Raw genomic sequence first — 23,396 nt, forward strand, 5'->3', positions numbered from 1 at the left:
CCTCTCTTCATCTGAGTGTTTATTATGGGTATGAATAAATACTAAGTAAATAAATGATTTAATAAACAAATGACTGAAACTAGAAATAATAATGATTGTAAAATTATATAAGAGTGCTCAGCTGAGTGAATGAAGCATGAACACGTTCATCTCAGCAGCAGAGCAATGCGGTTAAGATTGCACATTCTGAAAAAGGACTTGGCCAAGTTAATTCCTGACTGTATGACTTGGGCTGAGTTACTTAACTCTCCATGCTTCAGTTCCTCATTTGTTAAGAGAACTTAACAGTACATCCTAATTTGTGTGGTAGGAAGTGAGGAATAATAAATTGGCGTATTTAACTGCTTAGAACAATTTCTGGTATGTGGTAAATATTCAGTAATTGTTACTACTTTTTGTTTTATGTACATTAATCACTCATGCTCTTCAATATGAATTCAGGGATAATTAGTCCATTTTAAAGATCAAACAAATTCCATGTAACTTTCTTTTTTTATTTTAAAATTAAAACAAATTATCTTTTTTTAAATAAGTAGATACAGGGTTTCACTTTGTTGCCCAAGCTGGTCTTGAACTCCTGCAGGCTATCCTACTTCCACTCCCACAAAGTGCTGGGGTTGAGCCACCATGCCTGGCCAAAACAAATTATCTTCAATGCTGTAAATATTTGGAATACTTTGCCAAACTCTTGATTCTGATTCTGAACTGTAAGCTAGATTCATATTCCTTGAGCATATTTCTTTTAGCACTTTCTCAGCCTCGCTTTTATCCAACTTATCAAAACAACATATTTCATTAATGCTTTAGGATTAGCCATACAAAAGTATTACCTATGAGAGAGTTGCTTTTTGTTGCATCGGATTTTCTAAGCAGAATTAAAGTTTAAAAAAAAAAAAAAAGTATGGTGAAGCGAATGATAGGATACCATAACCAAAGAAAAAATGTTTCCTATAACAGTATCATTGTAAAATATTGATATCTAATATAGAAAAAAATGAGTGGTGGTAGATGTTTCTATTTTATTTCACCTCTAAACTTAACATAGATACAGTTTCAATTTAATTATGAGATACTCCTTTGTGTCTCCTTTTTCCTTCAGCTGCTAATAGTAAATGGATCCAGGAACATCCAGAATGTGCCTATAATCTTGTGAATTCTCCACACTTAAAACCTGCCTGGGTTTTAGACAGAGCACTTTGGCATTTTTCCTGTGATGTTGCAGAAGGGAAATACAAAGAAAAGGGAATACCTGCTTTGATTGAAAATGATCACCATATGAATGTCAGTATGTACAGAGGAGTATCACACTAAAACAGAAAAAATTTCTAAAGTACACATTAAATATATGTTTGAAAATTACTTACAATCTGTATTTTAATATGATAAACAGTATTTGGTTAAATGATTTGAAATAAATATATGTATATATGTGTTTTTTAACTATTGACATTTTTCAGTCCATCCGAAAAATGATTTGGGAGGATATTTTTCCAAAGCTTAAACTCTGGGAATTTTTCCAAGTAGACGTCAACAAAGCAGTTGAGCAATTTAGAAGACTTCTTACACAAGGTAAAGGATATATGCTAGAATGTTCCTATCAATTTTAAGAAATTTAATATTATAAAGGGAAAACTCTCTTGTGTAATGTCATTATTAAATATGTCATTGTATGATATTTGTGTTATTGTTGATATTATAAAACTGTGATTCTGTAAGCTGAGAGTTAGCAGAGACATCTAAAGGGCACGTCATAATAACACATAACACAATTATTTCCTCTGGGTACTGTATCTTACTGTTAGTTCCGTAGAATGCTCAGAATTCTGTGGAACCCAGTATATAGTTATTAAATGTATGAATGGGAAGTAGGTAGAACAGGTTATTTCAACTGAGAATGGCTTGAAACAAGTTTTGAAACTGAGAGATGTGATAGTCTCCTGTTGTCTATAGTAAGAATCTTAACTGACATAGAGGGGCTTCCAGCTGATTTTCCCCACTATTAAGGCCACCTAACCACTAGTGATACTGAAGCCAGATATTGGTGAGATAACAAAAGGTAACGAAGTGAGTCTTCTGTTAAGGACATAACTAATCAAGAAGGTAATGTGCCCCCAACAAAATAGGGTAGGAAAAAATAGGTGAAATGAGAAAGTAGGGTTTGTAGGAGACAAATTAGAAAGGATTATTAAGAGCTATCTGCATTTCATGTAGGACAGCCTAGCAGTGAGGATTTGGAGAAGATCTTAAAATAAATATTTTTTTCTCTTCCAGAAAACAGAACTAGAGTAGGACTCAGAAATAGTGCCTTTGAAAAAGAATGAGCTCTAGGATCCTCAGTCAGCTCCATATATCAACTTTTGCAATTGTGTAACACCTTAGTACAGGAATTTTTAATATTAACCTTTTTCCTGTTTCATTTTACTAAAGGGCCTCTGTCTTCCCTTCCCCCAGTAAGCTGTATTATTTACATGAAATAATATGTGCTCATTATAAAGAGAAAAAGCCCAATAGTTCGAATGTGTAAGAAAATAGAATGTATGACCTCCTCTCTCCCAAAACCCACATCTCAGCTACTACATATTGTTTCTTGTATTTAAGACTCTTCTTGAAAAAAATTCAATTTGATATATAATTGTATGTAATTCTATATATGGTATGTGTATAAGTTTTATATTTATATTATTTTTACACATGCAAATAAGACTAGAACATAAACCGTCAACAACTTGTTCTTTTAGTTGACAATATAAATTTATAGCTAATTATTTCTTTTAACCTCTGTATAGCAATATGCTGTTTTTAAAGTACTTGAATTTATTTAGCCTTTTTGATAGGTTGTTTCCAGATTTTTCATTTTTCATTCATTCATTCAATGCATATTCATTGAACCACCTACTGCTGTGTGCTAGACATTCCTCCAGGCATGAGGATTCAGTGGTAAACAGAACAAAGTCCTTTCCCTGGATAAACTTCCAGTCTCATAAGCTGTACTTGCAGAAAATACGTCCCCGTACATGTTATGTTTACTTGCTTACGTGAGTCAATCTGAAGGATAAATTGTTAAACATGGAATTATTGAGTCAAAGGGTATATAGATTTCAAATATAATAAATTTATTTTCACAGCAAGTTATACCAACTTAATATTATCACTAACGTTAGATATCATTAACCTTTATCATGTTTGTCAATGAGGCGAAACATAACCTTATTTTAATTTACATTTCTTTCTTTTATTTATTTTTTTTGAGATGGAGTCTCGCTTTGTCACCAGGCTAGAGTGCAGTGGTGTGATCTCAGCTCACTGCAACTTCCACCTCCCAGGTTCAAGTGATTCTCCTGCCTCAGCCTCCCAAGTAACTGAAACTACAGGCATGCGCCACCACACCCAGCTAATTTTTGTATTTTTAGTAGAGACAGGGTTTCACTATGTTGGCCAGAATGGTCTCGATCTCTTGACCTCATGATCCGCCTGCCTCGGCCTCCCAGAGTGCTGGGATTACAGGCGTGAGCCACCGTGCCCAGCCTTTTAAGTTACATTTATTTGCTTATTAATGAAGTATATTTTTACATGTTAATTAGCTATTTATATTTCTTCCATTAATTGCCGTTAATGTTTCTTCTCATTTTTCTATTGAGTTGTCTGTTTTTTATATTGACATTTTTATTGATTATTACACAGGCCTCAAATATATCCTCCTAGGATGCTCTTGATCTTTCAACTCTTGTTTATGGTGACATTTTTTTTCAATGTAGTCAAACTTTTCAATTTCTGATGGCTTCCAATTTTATATCATGCTTAGAAAAGACCTTCCATCAACATTCTCTTTTCTTCTAATTTGTATTTTTACATTTGAGTATTTAATATACCTGAAATTTATTTTTGTATATTATATAAAGAAGATATTTAACTTGATCTGTATTTTTAAAATTATATTGAGTTGAAAATCCATCCTTTTATACTGATTGGAAGTACCACCGTAATACTTCATAGTGTATGGTAATATACAAAATATACATCTGTTGTCTGTGCTCTTCCACTGATCCATCTCTTTTATTCTATCAATACTAAAGACTAAATACTAAATACTAAAGTTTATACTGATGGCATAGCTTTTTCTGTTTTTCAAACATTTCATTTCTTGGCAGTGTTCTTTTTTTTTTTTTTTTTTGAGATGGAGTTTCACTCTTGTTGCCTAGGCTGAAGTGCAGTGGCATGATCTCCGCTCACTGCAACCTCCACTTCCTGAATTCAAGCGATTTTCCTGCCTCAGCCTCCCGAGTAGCTGGGATTACAGGCATGTGCCACTACACCCAGCGAATTCTGTATTTTTAGTAGAGATGGGGTTTCTCCATGTTGGTCTCGAACTGGCTGGTCTCGAACTCCTGACCTCAGGTGATCCGCCTGCCTCAGCCTCCCAAAATGCTGGGATTACAGGTGTTAGCCATCATGCCCGCGGCAGTTTTCATATATTTACTCTTGCAGATGAACCTTAGAAACTGGATTTTAAGAATCGATTTGTATTTTATGCTGTTTTGTGAGGCGAACATGAATAACCACTACACTATGGAAACCCATTATTTTATGTTTTTTTGTGTTTTTATAAGCCATTTCAAAGTCTCTTTGGAATAAGCCAGATAGAAATTAATTAGTTAATATAAAATCAAGTTCAATGGAGGCAATCCTGTACCAATTCTTAATTTTATTACAAACAAGTGCCAGAAAAAGAGTGAAAATTTCCCCAAAAACTATTTATTTCCCTTTTAATTTTTAAGTTATTATCTAAAAAATATGGTTGATGAAAAGGGAAAGAAAGTATTAAGCCTGTGTGCTTCTTTTAGAGAATACAAAGAAAGTCAGGTTGTTAATAAGACTTTAGGAAGCAAACTTTGAAAGCAATCTTGAAAAAGAACTCCTAATGTTAGAATATTGGTAGCACATGGGAGGAAAACACGTTCCACTAAAGTCCTTAATGTGTTTAAAAAAAAAAAAGAATAGAATAAGTGAATGCTGACGTAGGCAGAAAAGTGGTGCTGGGATTGAATTGATAGGAATCTTTGTGTCTTTCTTTTATGTTATTTTTGTCTCTCTGTGTTTCTTTCTCCACACGCCTCGTGTGTGTGTGTGTGTCTGTGTGTGTGTGTGTACACACACAGCAAGATGAGGAGAGGAAGTAGAACGATACTTGTGAAATACTTGTTTTATTTTCAATGAAAAAATTATAGGCCCCAAATTAGAAAATAGTAACAGTTATAATCTTTGTGGATAGTTGCATTTAAGATACCATCTTTTTTTCTTTTAGAAAATAGGAGAGTAACCAAGTCTGATCCAAACCAACATCTTAAGATTATTCAAGATCCTGAATACAGACGGTTTGGCTGTACTGTAGATATGAACATTGCACTAACGACTTTCATACCACATGAGTATGTAATGTGTTTTTTTCTGTGAAATAAAGAATATTACTTATAAACCTTTATGGCTAGTATGATTTTCATACTACTTATTAAAAATGCTTAATAGAAAATGAAATAAAGTAATTCACTGTAATTCTACTATTTCAGCACATGACATTTTCCCACTTTTTCTGTGCGTTGGCCATGTTTCTATATTTGTGTATAAACATTTTTACAATTGAAAAACATCATCAGCCATAATTGAAATCCTGATGAATATATTTAAGGTTTCTGTGACCTTTGTTAGAAAGTTTTTAAATGTAGAATCTGTAAAGCCATTAAATACTATATCTGCATTTCTCCATCTGCTCTAGCAATGGGCCAGCAGCAATTGAAGAATGCTGTAATTGGTTTCGTCAGAGAATTGAGGAATTAAATTCAGAGAAGCATCGACTCATTAACTATCATCAGGAACAGGTTTTACTTATTTTTGAACTGCTGCTTTTCCTTGCATCTTATTACTATTTTTTTGTTGTCTTGATGATGATGATGATCTAACACAATTTAATGTTTTTCAGGCAGTTAATTGCCTTTTGGGAAATGTGTTTTATGAACGACTGGCTGGCCATGGTCCAAAACTAGGACCTGTCACTAGAAAGCATCCTTTAGTTACCAGGTGTTGCATTTTTGTTGTTTTTTTTTTTTCTTATTGATGGTTGAACATTGAAAATTGTATTTAACATCTGAAATTAACCTAAATGTTTTCTTTAACATGTGACTTCAGTACATTTCTTAAATTGAAATAGAAGTTTTGATTTGGACATAGGCTTAATATTAACTCATTTTATTAGGCAAATATTTTGTTAGAGAAACTGTCATCAGTATGAACCAATTTATAGTTATCATTTACTTTAATGTTTCTGGAGGACTGCATACTTAGTGATAAATTCAATATTAATCAATTTAAGCAAGCATCTAGCTCCTTACTTTGTAAGTGACATGAAGCATAGGTTGGGCAACTAGAGTGTAGTAAAAGCCTTTGCATAACTTTACTTAAGAGTCTTTTTTTAAAACATCTTTGCAAAGTAACATCAATGCCTCAATTATTTTTTTTTTTTTCTTTGAGATGGAGTCTCGTTGTGTCACCCAGGCTGGAGTGCAGTGGCGCGATCTCAGCTCACTGCAACCTCTGCCTCCCGGGTTCAAGCGATTCTCCTGCCTCAGCCACCCAAGTAGCCAGGCTACAGGGGTGCACCACCATGCCCAGCTAATTTTTGTAGTTTTAGTAGAAACGGGGTTTCCCCATGTTGGCCAGGCTGGTCTCAAACTCCTGACCTCAGGTAATCCGCCTGCCTCAGCCTCCCAAAGTTCTGGGATTGCAGGCATGAGCCACCATGCCTGGCTACCTCCATGATTTTTTAAAATAGTTTTATGAAGTTTTTTTTTGTTTTTTGTTTTTTGTTTCTTTTTTTTGAGACGGAGTCTCGCTCTGTCGCCCAGGCTGGAGTGCAGTGGCCGGATCTCAGCTCACTGCAAGCTCCGCCTCCCGGGTTTACGCCATTCTCCTGCCTCAGCCTCCCGAATAGCTGGGACTACAGGCGCCCGCCACCTCGCCCGGCTAGTTTTTTTTGTATTTTTTTTAGTAGAGACGGGGTTTCACTGTGTTAGCCAGGATGGTCTCGATCTCCTGACCTCGTGATCCGCCCGCCTCGGCCTCCCAGAGTGCTGGGATTACAGGCTTGAGCCACCGCGCCCGGCCTAGTTTTATGAAGTTTTAAACATTATTTTAAATGTTAGCCAGCTATCCTGTTGTGTTAACTCCCTATTTCTCACATTCTACTAGATTTACTCAAAAAGTCTATTGAAGATTCTTGACCTATGTTGAACTTTTTTTCTATAAATAGCATCAAACTAATTTTATTCTATTCATTAGAGAAGAAGTTTAGTTTTAATGTTGCAAATTCATATTCTCTCCAAGGAGTTTCTTTGTATGGATTTAATATTTAATTATATTTTAATAGGTATTTTACTTTCCCATTTGAAGAAATGGACTTCTCCGTGGAAGAATCTATGATTCATCTCCCAAATAAAGCTTGTTTTCTGATGGCACACAACGGATGGGTAATGGGAGATGATCCTCTTCGAAACTTTGCTGAACCAGGTATATAATTTTTAACTTCTCTATGAATAGGGAAAGAATAGTTCATGGCAAGGTCAAGATAAAATCTGCTTTATTGATTTTCTTCCCCATTATTCTATTGGTTTTTAAACTATTTCACCAATAAAGGTACCAGAGGTACATACAATTTGAGAAAGAAAACATGGAGTCAACAAATAAAAAAGTTCATCTTCTTTCCTCTCCTTTGCCTTCCTACCTTTTATCCTCTCAAACGGAATAACTTTTATGTATCTATTTTCTATACTGTGGGTCTATGTAAGCTTTTATTTGGACAAAATATTATTGCATTTTTACAAACAAGTTTGAAACCACTGCTATTACAAATACATTGTCATAAGAGAGATTTTCACTCATTGGCCAGAGGTATTAAAACATTTCAGTGGCAATTAAACTAGAACCTAATGGTTTGAGGTCCCCCCTCATTCTTAGTGTCTTGTTTTTCTATAGCTATTTCATTACCAGGAAGAATGTTGCAGGAGCTCATTGATATATTTATTTTTTAACATTTCAAAACTAGAAGTCTATTTTAGTGACATCAGAATTTATTCAGAAATCTTATGCTTTTTTTTAAGAGTATAAATTTGGGTGTAAGTATCTCTGCCCTCTTTTTTCTAGCCATTCGAAACAAAATCAAGCCATTCTGCTGTATGCCATGGATCTAATATAACCTGTTGCCGAAAATAAGTAGGAGGTGGAAATGGAGCTTTAAATGTCTTGGTAGAACTATGGTTTTGAAAGGCCTATGATATTAACATTTCTATTTTCCCTTATGAAGTGACTTGGGTTTTTGAAATTGAGGACACATTTTTAGAAGAAACTATAAGCTAGAGTTTTTTCAGAGTAGCTATGAGAAATAAATTATTATTAATTTTTTAAAACATTATCTCATACCACTTTAGATACAATTTTAACCAATATATCATTCGTGGCAGAAATGATCAAAGCAATTTAAAAATCAGTGTTTCCATGAAGTAATTGTTTTCATTTTATTTCTTGAACTATTGAAAGCAATCTCTTTTCTGAACAGGCTCAGAAGTTTACCTAAGGAGAGAACTTATTTGCTGGGGAGACAGTGTTAAATTGCGCTATGGGAATAAACCAGAGGACTGTCCTTTTCTCTGGGCACACATGAAAAAATACACTGAAATAACTGCAACTTATTTCCAGGGAGTACGTCTTGATAACTGCCACTCAACACCTCTTCATGTAGCTGAGGTACAGAAAAACAATTTATCTACATTAAGAAAAGAAATTCAGTGTTCTTTCCTAGCTTTCCTTAAGTAGACTATGCAGGTAAATGTTTCCTTTTGCTAGTTGGACACTGACATTGATTTGGTGGTAGTGTTTATCACTATTGCATAATTAACATAATTCTAACAATCTTTTGATGCAGTTGTTATGGAATACTGGGCTACAAAATATTTAACTAGTTAATTTTAAAATTTTAATTTAGGGAAGTTGATCATATTGTTTCTGATAATATGGAGCGCTATTGTAAATACATGAAATGTGTTTACAATACATAAAATGTATATTGGCTACTGTAAATACATAAATGTTAATTTTTCTTATTTTTAGGTTGCTTTCAATATATTTAGAAGTGACTGTGAAGGTGAATAGCTTATTACACATTATAGTGGTGTGCAGCTGTAGTGCCAGGTACTCATGAGGCTGAGGCAAGAGAATCACTTGAACCCAGGAGGCGAGGGTTGCAGTGAACTGAGATCACACCACTGCACTCCAGCGTAGCGACACAGTGAGACTCTGTCTAAAAAAATAAATAAATAAAATAAAATTTAAAAAAAATTAACGTTATAGCATATTGAAGCCAGTCTAGCCTCATCGATTTAATTTTTATTATTTATAAAAATATAAGTGTAAACATAAACATTGTCTATTCCTCTTTGAGCTCTTTACAATAACTTCTGAACAATGCCAATACTTACAATATTACCTTCTATCTAATACAACTTTGTAATTAAACTCATAATTTTCATCCTGCTTATAAGATTTTTTTTAATTTATTAGTTTTAGAAACCCTACAGTAGCACTGCTTGTAAGATTTTTGATAGCTTCCTAGTGACCAGTGTCACCTAGGTGTTCTTTGGAAATGTGTGTTTACCTGAAAAATATCTTATTTGTATGATATTAAAGCAGTATTATAATGTATATGTTTCAAGTCCTGTGATGAAAAATTGATTTGATTTGGAGGGATTTAGTGAACATTAGTTAAGCTGATAGAACATTGTCTAGTTCCAAAAAATGACGGCTTTATTTTATTGTGCTTTTAGCAACAGCAAAAAAAAAAAATGCTTCTAAGATTATTATATGGCAGAAAAGAATGTTCAAACTTAATTTTAAATTACAAAACTAGGATTCTACTTGTTAGCTGAGAGAATTTCAAGTATTTTATTAATCTTTGTGCAAATGTTATGTTTAACAGTTTGGAACCTATCTGATTTTTTATTATAAACCAGTGTTTATAATAAACAGCTAGGTAGATAGCACCAGTGTTAAATATAAATCACACAAGTAGAAATTGTAAGGTATGAGAGTTTTTAAGAGTTTTATCATCATCTGTAGGAGAAACTGGCTTCAATCTGGTCAAGCAGACCTAATCTTTCCAACAGCTACGTAATTCATCAGGGAATTTGTGAATAATTGTTTAGTCAACCACCTGGAAATTAAGTCTGATTAAAGTTTTAAAAATAAGCACATAGGCCCTGGCACAGTGGCTCACGTCTGTAATCCCAGCACTTTTAGGCCAAGGCAGGCGGATCACCTGAGGTTGGGAGTTTGCGACCAGCCTGACCAACGTGGAGAAACCCTGTCTCTACTAAAAATACAAAATTAGCTGGGTGTGGTGGCACATGCTTGTAATCCCAGCTACTCAGGAGGCTGAGGCGGGAGAATCGCTTGAACCTGGAAGGCAGAGGTTGTGGTGAGCTCAGATCACGCCATTGCACTCCAGCCTGGGCAACAAGAAAGAAACTCGGTCTCAAAAATAAATTAGATAGATAGATAGATAGATAGATAGATAGATAGATAGATAGATAGAGATAGATAGATAGATAGATAGATAGATAGATAAGCAAACAGGGAGAAAGCCTAACAGAATTGTAGTGTTATGATTTACATTTAGTAATATGAAACTAACATTTTTCTTCTTCTTTTTCTCTCTCATGTCTCAATATCTTTGCAAAATCTAATCTTCCTTTTTAACTGTTTTCTTCTCTTTATAAATTCTCTTGTTTCTATGTGTTTTGGTATGTTTGATATTTTCTTACATATGTACAATGAAATTTTATTTGGAAATTCTTCTTGAATTTCCATTTTATCTTGCTGCATATTTTTCTATGTGAAATCCATGCCTCCTTTTGTTTCCTTCCTTCCTCCTATCTTGCTTTTCTCTTTGTTACATTTATTTGTTACATTTGTCGCTGTGCTTTTTACAGTACATGTTGGATGCTGCTAGGAATTTGCAACCCAATTTATATGTAGTAGCTGAACTGTTCACAGGAAGTGAAGATCTGGACAATATCTTTGTTACTAGACTGGGCATTAGTTCCTTAATAAGAGGTAGGCTTGTTGGAGTGTATTTCCCATCTAAAACTTTAGCTTTTGTTTAAGTAGATTAAAGGATTTAATAGCTTCATATGCAATGCTTAATAATTTTTTAACACAGTTAATGTTCTTTTAAATAGTTTGTATGACATATTCTAATATGACTCATTCTATTTTTATCAGTATAAATTTCTGCTTGGGGGTAAGGTACCTCATTTCAAATTGAAAGACCAGTAGGATGAACTGAAGACTCACTAACAAAACCATTTTTTGTTGCTGAAAATACGTAAACCTGTTTTTCATCTTCTACTGGGAGATATGATGTAAAGTTTAGATGTTTTACACTGAATTTTGTGTAGCTTACATCCCAGTAAACAACGTATGTTCCCTTTTCCTTACATGAGCCATTTCTCCAGTTAAGTTACGGGGAAAACTTTTTTGTCACTTAAACTAGTAGACATTTGTTTAAATCCTTAAAGCAGTTTTTTTTTTATAATGTTGATGTGGTCTTTATTTTGAAAATCATTTATGATAAGAAATCTAACCTCTTCCTGGACATAAATAATGAAGATTGTTAAAATATTCTGTAATGCTCTGCAGAGGCAATGAGTGCATATAATAGTCATGAAGAGGGCAGATTAGTTTACCGATATGGAGGAGAACCTGTTGGATCCTTTGTTCAGCCCTGTTTGAGGCCTTTAATGCCAGCTATTGCACATGCCTTGTTTATGGATATTACCCATGATAATGAGTGTCCTATTGTGGTAAGCACCTAATCTTTTTCATGTACTTATTTTGCTGAATGCTTTGATACTTAACTCTCTAACACTTGGTCACAATCATTTCCATATACTTCAAACTAGTGTCTTAGATTTATAACTGATTTATAATACATAGTTTTCAGAATGTTTTGCTTGTTTAAAAGCAAATTTATTTACCTTATGAATTTATTTATGTAATTATCCTTTTACTTCATTATGCTATAGAATGGCATTTTGCATTTGAAAGAAAGCAAACTTTTGCTTTGTTGTTGTCTTCTAGCATAGATCAGCATATGATGCTCTTCCAAGTACTACAATTGTTTCTATGGCGTGTTGTGCTAGTGGAAGTACAAGAGGCTATGATGAATTAGTGCCTCATCAGGTTTGTTTATATGTTGTTTTTTAAAACCTACATGGCCAATAACTTTGGGCATTTTTATCAAAAAAATTCATTATAATTAAAATGTATCCATGCTAAATTTTACCTTTGTCTAGATTTCAGTGGTTTCTGAGGAACGGTTTTACACTAAGTGGAATCCTGAAGCATTGCCTTCAAATACAGGTGAAGTTAATTTCCAAAGCGGCATTATTGCAGCCAGGTGTGCTATCAATAAGCTTCATCAGGAGCTTGGAGCCAAGGGTTTTATTCAGGCAAGAAATTATTAAATTTGTTTCTTCAGGTTCAATTTCAGAGTAAGTCTTTCCAGTTTGAAAGCTAATCTAGGTGCTCTTTCTGCTTCTCAGGTGTATGTGGATCAAGTTGATGAAGACATAGTGGCAGTAACAAGACACTCACCTAGCATCCATCAGTCTGTTGTGGCTGTATCTAGAACTGCTTTCAGGAATCCCAAGACTTCATTTTACAGCAAGGAAGTGCCTCAAATGTGCATCCCTGGTAATGCAATCTGAAAATTGTTATTGTATTTGTATTATATCATTATATTAAATTATACTATAACGTTAAAGTTACATATCATGTATATATCATATATATTATAACACAGTGCTACTGTGGATGTACTTGAGAAAAAGAATTTAAACTTTTGCCAGGCATGATGGCTCACACCTATAATCCCAACACTTCAGGAGGCTGAGGCAGGCAGATCACTTGAATTCAGGAGTTCAAGACCAGCCTCAGCATTATGGTAAAACTCTGTCTCTATCAAAAAAAGTACAAAAAATTAGGTGGACATGGTGGCAAATGCCTGTAGTCTCAGGTACTCCTGAGGCTGAGGTGGGAGGATTGCTTGAGCCCAGGAGGCAGTGGTTGCAGTGAGTCCAGATCCCACCACTGCACTCTAGCCTGGGTGATAGAGTGAGACCCTGTCTCCAAAAAAAAAAAAAAAAAAAAAATTTTTGGCAACTTATATTTTTACTGGGTGGAACAAAACCTAGACAGAAATACTTTCAAATATTAACATTTTTTGAGTTGTGAAATATTTTTGTTTATATTTTATTTCCTAATTTGTGTAAAATGAACATTTATTTCTCTTCTAGCAGAACAATATATATATTTGTGTTAGTGTATATGTATATACATGTATAAATATATGTCTTTGTGTATATGCACAGACATACATACAAATATATAAACTAAAATGGCAAATAATATAACCTTATGTTTAAGGCTTTTCATAATCCATCCTCATCTACAATCCTAGCCCTATGTCAGTCCACTATTTCAGCCAAATAGGTATTTTTACTTCTTCCCAAATACTATGTGAATTGTCTGGATCTTTCAGGGTCTAAAGTTGCACCTTCTTTGTTCAGTGATCTCTCTTTCTTCGGAACATACAGCAATTATAGTCTCTATGTACTCCTTTGGCACAGAGAGTCAAAAATTATAAAATACATCCCTGAGGTGTGTCCTTAATATTACTTGATTTTTTTCTGGATATGTGTATTTTATTGTCTTACTATTATATGTGGTATAGCATACCGTGCTCCTGTTCATGCAGCAGCTGTCAAAGTTTGTTGATTGATTGACCAAATGAAAATTCCCAGAAAAATCATCATATTCTATATTGGTTGCTAGTTGCTGAGTATGCATAGTTCCTGTTTTTAAAAATTATCAACCTGAATACCTAAAAGTTTCTTTAATTGTTCACAAATTCATATTCACTATCCTTATCTGATCTTTGCTAATGTACATATTTAGTTTTATAGGACAACAATCACAATGTACAATATTATCTCTGGTTTTGTTTTGGTCACGGATCATTCCTAAAACATTTCCTCTTGTCAGTCCACAAAATTGTGATTATTGTTTTGTTAAATGTTTCATACATTGTTGTTATGCCGTTTTTAATATTCTTTAGTATGTTTAGTAGTGTTTTAAATATACACTAAGGATAATTGTTTTTTCTTTTAAGCAATTTTCTTAGTGTATATTTACAGAGGTAGAATTTCTAGATCAAAAGGTTCTGTTACCTATTGCCAGATTAATGACCTAAAGCTTAAGTTATTTAAAGTAAGGTTGTAATTTTATATAAGCCATTGACCCTGCAGTTCTATCCCTAGGTATATATCTGGGAAATTTTCATACATTTCCATTTGAAGATATGCACAAGAATATTTATTGCAACATTGTTTATAATAGAGAAAAATTAGAGACAACCGTAATAGAACAGATGTATTTTGGTATATTCATACAGTAGAATATTATTTGACATTTGAAGTAAATGTGCTAGAGCTGATGTAGCAGTGTGAATGAATCTAAAAAATACATTGTTGACCAGTAAAAAGCAAGTTGCAAATATATGTAATTTGAATTCTTTTTTTTTTTTTTTTTTTTTTTTTTGAGACGGAGTCATGCTCTGTCGCCCAGGCTGGAGTGCAGTGGCCGGATCTCAGCTCACTGCAAGCTCCGCCTCCTGGGTACACGCCATTCTCCTGCCTCAGCCTCCCAAGTAGCTGGGACTACAGGCGCCCGCCACTTTGCCCGGCTAGTTTTTTGTATTTTTTAGTAGAGACGGGGTTTCACCGTGTTAGCCAGGATGGTCTTGATCTCCTGACCTCGTGATCCGCCCGTCTCGGCCTCCCAAAGTGCTGGGATTACAGGCTTGAGCCACCGCGCCCGGCCTTGAATTCATTTTAATAAAACTTGGAAATAGGGAAAATAATATATGTTGTTTAAGGAAACAGGCATGTGTAGTGAAAATGCCAGGAATAGTGAGCACCAAACTGAATTGAGGTTACCTCTGAAAGTGAAGAATGGGTACACGGACGCTTTACTTGTATTTGTAAATTTTTCTTTAAGTGAGGAAGTGGAACCTGGGTTTTTAATTTTTTTTTTGTATCTGAAATATTCCAATTTTTTAAAAAATGTATGCCTTTCAAGTGATTTGCTTTTTTTCTGCTCAAAATTAGGTAGTTGTTCGCCAGAGCTAAGCTGTTATTTTGATACATCTCTACTTCAAAAAAAGCTTTGTTAACTAAGTCGTAATTTTTTTTTTTTTTAATGTAAAATGCACCTTGGTTAGAATCATCTACTTTCAGACTTCTAAAAAAAATTAACTGATATTTTCTTTTCAACTTTAAGTTAAATGATTTGAAACCACTTTAGCCTTCCTAATTTTGATGATTCCATATGAAATTTTGTTAAAATGTTTTTATATATTCCTAGGCAAAATTGAAGAAGTAGTTCTTGAAGCTAGAACTATTGAGAGAAATACGAAACCTTATAGGAAGGATGAGAATTCAATCAATGGAATGCCAGATATCACAGTAGAAATTAGAGAACATATTCAGGTATTTAGGACTCTCATCTTACTACTATGTTTAGCATTTTAAGGACATTAGAACTATTTGTTGAATGGATTTTTTTAATGTAATTTTTTTCAAGCTTAATGAAAGTAAAATTGTTAAACAAGCTGGAGTTGCCACAAAAGGGCCCAATGAATATATTCAAGAAATAGAATTTGAAAACTTGTCTCCAGGAAGCGTTATTATATTCAGGTATGTTAACTGAGCTCAAACTGTTGACTTATATTTAAAATAGTTTGCATATCCTGTTAAATTTGAATAAATTACTCCTAAAAATTAACCACTTTTTAATTAACTTTTTCAGAGTTAGTCTTGATCCACACGCACAAGTCGCTGTTGGAATTCTTCGAAATCATCTGACCCAATTCAGTCCTCACTTTAAATCTGGGAGCCTAGCTGTTGACAATTCAGATCCTATATTAAAAATTCCCTTTGCTTCGTAAGTATGCCTTGTTTGATAGAGATTTGCCACTTTAATAAGTGAGTTACCACTAGACTGAATTAAGCAGTTTTAAGGGTCGTCTATATCCTTGCTACTCAAAGTACCGTCCAAGGACCAGCAGTGTCAGCATCACCTGTTGTTAACATTTTACCGTATTGCTTTATAATTTGTGTGTGTACCTGCATGTGTATTCTCTCTATAGATATAGATACACACATGCCTACATGCATACATACACACACACATGCATCTCTCTGTACACACACACACACAATTTATCCAAAGTATTTGAGATTAAGTTGCGTACCTCATAGCCTTTACCACATCATTTTTAAAAAATGTCGCCGGGCGCGGTGGCTCAAGCCTGTAATCCCAGCACTTTGGGAGGCCGAGACGGGCGGATCACGAGGTCAGGAGATCGAGACCATCCTGGCTAACACGGTGAAACCCCGTCTCTACTAAAAAATACAAAAAACTAGCCGGGCGAGGTGGCGGGCGCCTGTAGTCCCCCAGCTACTCGGGAGGCTGAGACAGGAGAATGGCGTAAACCCGGGAGGCGGAGCTTGCAGTGAGCCGAGATCGCGCCACTGCACTCCAGCCTGGGTGACAGAGCCAGACTCCGTCTCAAAAAAAAAAAAAAAAAAAAAAAAAAAAAAATGTCAACATATGATTCTACTTTGTGGCTTTACTGTAATTTATTTAAACAGTTTCCATTTTTGGATATCTAGATTGCTTCTAATTATTCCCTATTAGTATGTCTTTGTACATTCATCCTTAGTTATTCCCTTTCTAGATGTCACTGCATACTACAGAAGAATACCAGTTTTGAGGTTTAGACCTGGGTTAAACTTTAGCTTCATTACTGTCAGTATGATCTTGGATAATTTGTTTAGAACTTTCATCATCTCAGTCTCCCATCTGGAAAATTTTGTAAGAATTAAATAGGATAACACATATAAAGCACTTAACACAATGCTTGGCACATAGTAAATGCTCATAGTTTGTCATCATTAGTACTAGTATAAATTTTCAGAAATGGAATTTTTGGGTTAGACGAGGGGTCCCCAACCTCTGGGCCATGGACCAGTACTGGTCCATGGCCCATTAGGAACCAGGCCGCATAGCAGGAAGTGAGTGGCAGATGAGCTTTATCTGTATTTACAGCTGCGCCCCATCACTCGCATTACGGCCTGAACTCCGCCTCCTGTCAGATCAGTGGCTGCATTAAATTCTCATAGGGGCGTGAACCCTATTGTGAATTGTCCATGCAAGGGATTTAGATTGCATGCTGCCTATGAGAATCTAATGCCTGATGATCTGTCACTGTTTCCCATCACCCCCATATGGCACTGTCTAGTTGCAGGAAAACAAGCTTAGGGATCCCACTGACTCCACATTATGGTGAGTTGTATAGTTATTTCACTATATATTACAATATAATAATAGTAGAAATAAAGTACACAATAAATGTAATGCACTTGAATCATTCCAAAACCACACTCCCTCACCCTCAGTCCATGAAAAAGTGTCTTCTGTGAAACCAGTCCCTGGTGCCAAAAAGGTTAAGGACCATTGGGTTAGACTATATCCATATGTTTGAGGCTTTTAATACATACTGCCAAATTGCCTCCAGAAAGATTATATTAATTAATACTTTCAGCTCTATCCAAGAATTTCCATCATTACCAATACCAATATATTATACCACAATATAATATAGTGTTTAAGGGCATGGAGTATAGAACCAGACTAACTGGGTTTGAATTCCATTGCAGACTCTTATTAGCTATAAGAAGTAAGACCTGGCTGAGTGCAGTGGCTCACTCCTATAATCTCAGCACTTTGGTAGGCCAAAGTGGGAGGATTACTTGAGCCCAGGAGTTTAAGACCAGCCTGGGCAACATAGTGAAACCCTATCTCTAAAAAATGTTTTTAAAAAATTAGCTGGGAGTTGTGGCATACACCTGTGGTCACAGCTGCTCAGGAAGCTGAAGTAGGAGCATCAGCATCAGTTGAGCCCAGGAGGTCTAGGCTGCAATGAGCCATGATTGTGCCACTGCTCTCCAGCCTGGGCAACAGAGCAAGACCCTGTCTCTAGAAAAAAAGAGACCTTTGAGAATTTATAATAGACATAATTATAGCACCTTTCTTCCAGAGTTGTGAGGATTACTTGAGTAAAACACAATAGTTTTTGACACATAGTGATTGATAAGTGTTAGCTGTTACTAATCAAACTGGTATATATAAAATAGTTAAAAATAACATCTCATATAATTTAAATATTAGTTAAGCTAAATATTTTGTTCATTGGCCATTTGTATTTGTTGAAGTGTAGTTTTATGTATTACTCCATTTTGCTATTGTGTTCAGCTTTTTTTGTTGTTTTGTAAGACTTTATTGTTAAGGATATTAACTCTTAATTCAAACTATTCTTAATAAAGTAGTTGCATTCTTAACCAAAAAATCTGTGATGAAGCAGCTTTGTGTTGGGTGAACTGCTTGTAAAATGCATGTTCCTCCTCAGACCTGCTCAGATTATTCTGGAGCAAGGCCAAAAAATTTGCAGTTTTATAAGATCCCCAAGTAATTTTTAGGCAAGGAGTCCACTGGCTGTGTGTTGAAAAATATTGCCCTAGAATGGAGTTGATACTGAGGCTTCTGAATGATTTGACTCAGGCCTGACTCACAAACTAGCTCTGAGGAGGAAAGCTGAGATGGAGAGAACAAAGCACAGATGACAATGATTTTCTAAATTGAGCCAGAACTAAAAGAGAAAGAAGAATATACATTCAAGTGGATATGTGTTCACATAAAATGGCAGTCATGTAAAATGAAATTACCTGAGCATCTATTATAGAAGCACAGGAAAATACAGTTTCAGCTGTATTCAGGTGTGGTCAGTTATACAGTCTTACTGCTGACCAAACAAAGGGAAATCAAGGCCATGATAGTCAGTCTTCCCTCTAACAGTTATCAGGAGGCATCTTAAATCTGAGAAAATCCTGGTTTCTTGAATAAACAAGCTGAGAGGCAGTGCAGCCTTAGAGAAGAGAAGAGAAGAGGAGGGACGTGGAGAATAGTATAAAGGCAGAGGGCACGTGATTTCCTAGGCAGTTAACTGACTTTTTATTATTCCTTTAGTGATCCTCTGATAAGTATTCTTAGTATACAATAACTAGCATAAAAAGTTCTTGATGTCTCACTTAGGGAAATATAAAGGAGGGAAATCAGATGAGAACACATAAATAAATAATAGAAGGAAGGAAAACACTAAGTCCAAACTAGAAAGGCTAAAAAAACAAATTTATAAGATCAAGGATATAGAAGCCAAAATTTTTTCCCAGCATACTTCTAATCAATACAATTTGGTACTTGATTATTTCCTTGGTTTGGAAGTATTGTTGCTTCTAATTGAATCTTTTGCATAATTTGTCCTTTAATAATTACTTATAATGTATAACTGTAATGTTTATTTGAATGCTGAGTTCCTAAAACATATACTGCTAAGACATTTTATGATTATAATTCAGATTATCTTCTTTTGTTTCTATTGACAACAAGCGAAACTTCAATATATGGTTATCTTTATTTTCCAATTCTTAGTATTGCCTCCAAATTAACTTTGGCTGAGCTAAATCAGATCCTTTACCGATGTGAATCAGAAGAAAAGGAAGATGGTGGAGGGTGCTATGACATACCAAACTGGTCAGCCCTTAAATATGCAGGTCTTCAAGGTAAGCAAATAGAAGGACAGCTGAGCTTTGTGTTTTTCTTTTAGGGTCGTCTGGTGTCTTCTTTACAGGCGATAGAGTATATAGGCTCAGAGTATGCCTGCTTGGGTTGCAATTATGGCTCTGCTCCTACTCATTGATTGACCTTTGGCAAGTAATATACCCTCTCTGTGCACCAATTTCTGCCTCTATAAAATTTGAATAATATTATCTAATTTAGAAGGTTTTTGTGAGGATTAGTGAGATCATTCACATAAAACACTGAAAACAGGATGTAACACAAAGTAATTACCCAGTAAATTTTACCTAGAATTACTAGTTCTATCTCTTTCCTTAAGGTCTGTGTAGCTCTTTATGTATACTTGGACCTTAATTAATGTTTCTTGGCCTGGTTTATTATATAAGAAGAAACAGAATATGCTTGTTTGGGCCCCAAGTGAGATTAGGTTGTAAATATAATCCATTCACCTTTTTTTAAATCTAATGGGAAATATTGCATATTTGTTTTATCTTGTAAAGAGAACTTACAGTAAAACATAGAGTAGTTGTAAGATGAGTTAAAGGAATTAAATATTTATCAGTTTAATTCATCTAGTTGGTAATATTTCCTTAGATGTTTAAGAAATTTGCTTTATCACACCTGTATTCCTAGTTCATATAGTTTTCCACTTATGCCTTTTGTTCAACTCTTTCTTTGTCCATCTAACCCATCTTTAAGGACTAATTTAATTCTTGCATCTTTCATAAAAGCTTCTTTAACTATTGCTTTTTACAGTAATTTCTTTGTCCTCCAGATACCCATTGCATTTATTTTCTATACCTCTTACTTGGCCCTTGAAATATATTGCCTTGTTTTGGTAATTAGTATAATGATTTTTGTGAATCTTTATCATTGTGATTAAGAAACAGGCTTTAAAACCAGATTTCCTGGGTTACATTGACTAGCTTTATAACCTGAAGTAAATGCTCTATGGCTTAGTCTTCTCATCTGCAGAGTGGTACCTACCACAGGGATTATGGTTAGGATTAATGAATTAATACATGTGAACAGCTCACTAGATGACACCTAGTTTATAATAAGTAATTGGAAATTTCTAGCCTTAAAACCACACTAAGTAAGTAGGCTGCATACCTTGAGAAAGAAGAATTAAGTTTTATCTTTTTTATGCTTCTTGTTTTTTAGCTTTTGTATTTCCTACAAAACCAAGCACATAAGCAGTTCTCAATAAACTTTTTTGAGACTTTTTGAACTTAACGATATTTTTTTTCTAAAATATTCTCATTTTTAACACAAAATGTTTTGTCCTGTAAGAAAGAAGTATATGTGAGCCAGACATGGTGGCTCCCGCCTATAATCTCATGCTTTGGGAGGCCAGAGCAGGAGGATCACTTGAGCTGGAGAGAGGTTTGAGGCTACAGTGAACTATGATCATGCCACTGCCCTCCAGCGTGGGTGACAGAGCAAGACTGTGTCTCAAAAAATAAATAAATTTATTTAATTAATTTTTGAAAGATGTGTATATGTTACCAGATTTAAGTAATTATCTGCTTCATTTTCACTCTGAGTTGTTAAACTACTTCTAGTTCACTAAAAAGACCAAATTTGTGTGTTCTCTTTTTCTAGCCTTTATCTTTCTTATAGTTCAGTTTGCTTCTTTGCTAATTCTCCTTGTCTTTCTAATGAAATGATTCTTCTTATCTTTTCTAAATAGAATTGCCCTTACCTGTTTATTTTTTGCTGCTTTATACTAATCCTTTTCCCCTCTGATCGTTTAATATTTTCAGCAACCCACATATTTCCAGCAGGCTGCTAATAGGAGCCTCAGGTTAAATCAGATTTAACTACTTTGTTGACCTTTCTTTCCCCTAAACAAAATGTATTTCCCTCCTTATAATATGGTATATCTAGTCATGTTGGAATCCAGGAGTCCATTTTGGATCTGCACCTTTCATCCTCAATATCCAATCAGTCATTATGATTTGTGGATTCTTTTCCATATTCTGTTGGGTACACCATATCCTTTTTATTTCCAGTTTTCACTGTATTCTAGGACTAAGTCCTATAAACAAAACCAACTAACCAATTTTCCAAATCTTGTTACCTCATCTGCAAATCATTCCATTTCATTGGTCATCATCAGATCTGTTTCTAAAACACTGTTTTCCTTATGTCCTTCCATTATTCCACAGTGAGACCAAAATTTACTGAGCATTATCTGCTGTCCATGAAAATGCTAGGGCATATGTAGAATATTATTTTATAGTCTTGTTTCCCAACATCTTTATGTTTTAAGTATATGTCTATATATGTGTGTGTATATATATATGTGTGTACATATATGTTTCCCAACATCTTTATGTTTTAAGTATATGTATATATATGTGTGTGTATATATATATGTGTGTATATATATGTTTCCCAACATCTTTATGTTTTAAGTATATGTGTATATATGTATGTGTATATATATACATACACACACACACCTCACTTTGATATTTCACTTAGTTCTAAGTACCTCCCGTTAAATTTCAACAATTCCTTCCAAAGTATACTTTACTCTTATTATCTCCATAGGTGTTCTTGCTCCCTCTGAAACCAGTTCTATGATTTCCTTAAATCTAGCCTGAATATTGATGAACCCACTACTTTTCAACATGAAAAAACATAGGCTTATCACTTTTCTTTCTTGAGATGCTTTTGGGCAGGGAAGCCATGCCAGTTACCCTTGAATATTATAACATTAAAATCCAAAAGAATAAGACCAGTCCCAGAAGCTATGAATCCTGAAAAGCTCTTTATATCTCTTGTGACAGTGGTCTCCTTCAGTATGCCTTTGTAACTTGTCTCAAGCCAATATTGTCACACTTATCTTCAACTATATTAAGCGCTGTTGGGGACTGGATAGCCCTTGTGTCTGCCTCTAATACGTATTCACCCCAAATCACTAGAATAGACACTAGCAGAGTAGGGACTAGAGGATATACGAACAAATTGATGCTACCGATAGTACAGCATGACATGTCTCTGCATTTTCAGGTTTAATGTCTGTATTGGCAGAAATAAGACCAAAGAATGACTTGGGGCATCCTTTTTGTAATAATTTGAGATCTGGAGATTGGATGATTGACTATGTCAGTAACCGGCTTATTTCACGATCAGGAACTATTGCTGAAGTAAGTAGAACTATATTATAGTCCCAAAAAAATCAAGGACATAATAATAAATATTACCATGTTATATATAATATTTAGATTGTTTTCTAACCTGAACTGTTTTCCTCCTTTCTTCATCATCTTTCAGTACTAGTAAATGGAAATAGGGTTTATAGATTACTAAAGTTGCATGTTTAGATTTACCTCTATAAACACACCTAGCCTATACACATACCAAATTAACTTTCAAATTTATTTTTATAATAGGTTGGTAAATGGTTGCAGGCTATGTTCTTCTACCTGAAGCAGATCCCACGTTACCTTATCCCATGTTACTTTGATGCTATATTAATTGGTGCATATACCACTCTTCTGGATATAGCATGGAAGCAGATGTCAAGG

At 34.6% G+C, this 23,396-nt stretch overlaps 1 protein-coding gene across 3 annotated transcripts in view; it reads left to right on the plus strand.

The window, feature by feature from the left end:
- AGL (amylo-alpha-1, 6-glucosidase, 4-alpha-glucanotransferase) overlaps positions 1–23,396 on the plus strand; it is a 72,755-nt gene that overhangs the window by 17,810 nt on the left and 31,549 nt on the right. For all 3 annotated transcript variants that reach the window (XM_050778620.1, XM_050778610.1, XM_050778628.1), the window contains exons 6-23: positions 1,100–1,281; positions 1,458–1,569; positions 5,303–5,426; positions 5,771–5,873; positions 5,975–6,072; positions 7,418–7,557; positions 8,603–8,790; positions 11,031–11,154; positions 11,740–11,903; positions 12,181–12,282; positions 12,396–12,551; positions 12,645–12,795; positions 15,526–15,650; positions 15,745–15,857; positions 15,970–16,104; positions 19,711–19,841; positions 22,879–23,015; positions 23,262–23,395. In XM_050778620.1, the coding sequence (XP_050634577.1) occupies positions 1,100–1,281; positions 1,458–1,569; positions 5,303–5,426; positions 5,771–5,873; positions 5,975–6,072; positions 7,418–7,557; positions 8,603–8,790; positions 11,031–11,154; positions 11,740–11,903; positions 12,181–12,282; positions 12,396–12,551; positions 12,645–12,795; positions 15,526–15,650; positions 15,745–15,857; positions 15,970–16,104; positions 19,711–19,841; positions 22,879–23,015; positions 23,262–23,395 (2,419 nt within the window). The remainder of the gene's footprint in view (positions 1–1,099; positions 1,282–1,457; positions 1,570–5,302; positions 5,427–5,770; positions 5,874–5,974; positions 6,073–7,417; positions 7,558–8,602; positions 8,791–11,030; positions 11,155–11,739; positions 11,904–12,180; positions 12,283–12,395; positions 12,552–12,644; positions 12,796–15,525; positions 15,651–15,744; positions 15,858–15,969; positions 16,105–19,710; positions 19,842–22,878; positions 23,016–23,261; position 23,396) is intronic.

The sequence above is a fragment of the Macaca thibetana genome, chromosome 1 (genome assembly GCF_024542745.1).
Source record: "Macaca thibetana thibetana isolate TM-01 chromosome 1, ASM2454274v1, whole genome shotgun sequence".
Classification (NCBI taxonomy): domain Eukaryota; kingdom Metazoa; phylum Chordata; class Mammalia; order Primates; family Cercopithecidae; genus Macaca; species Macaca thibetana.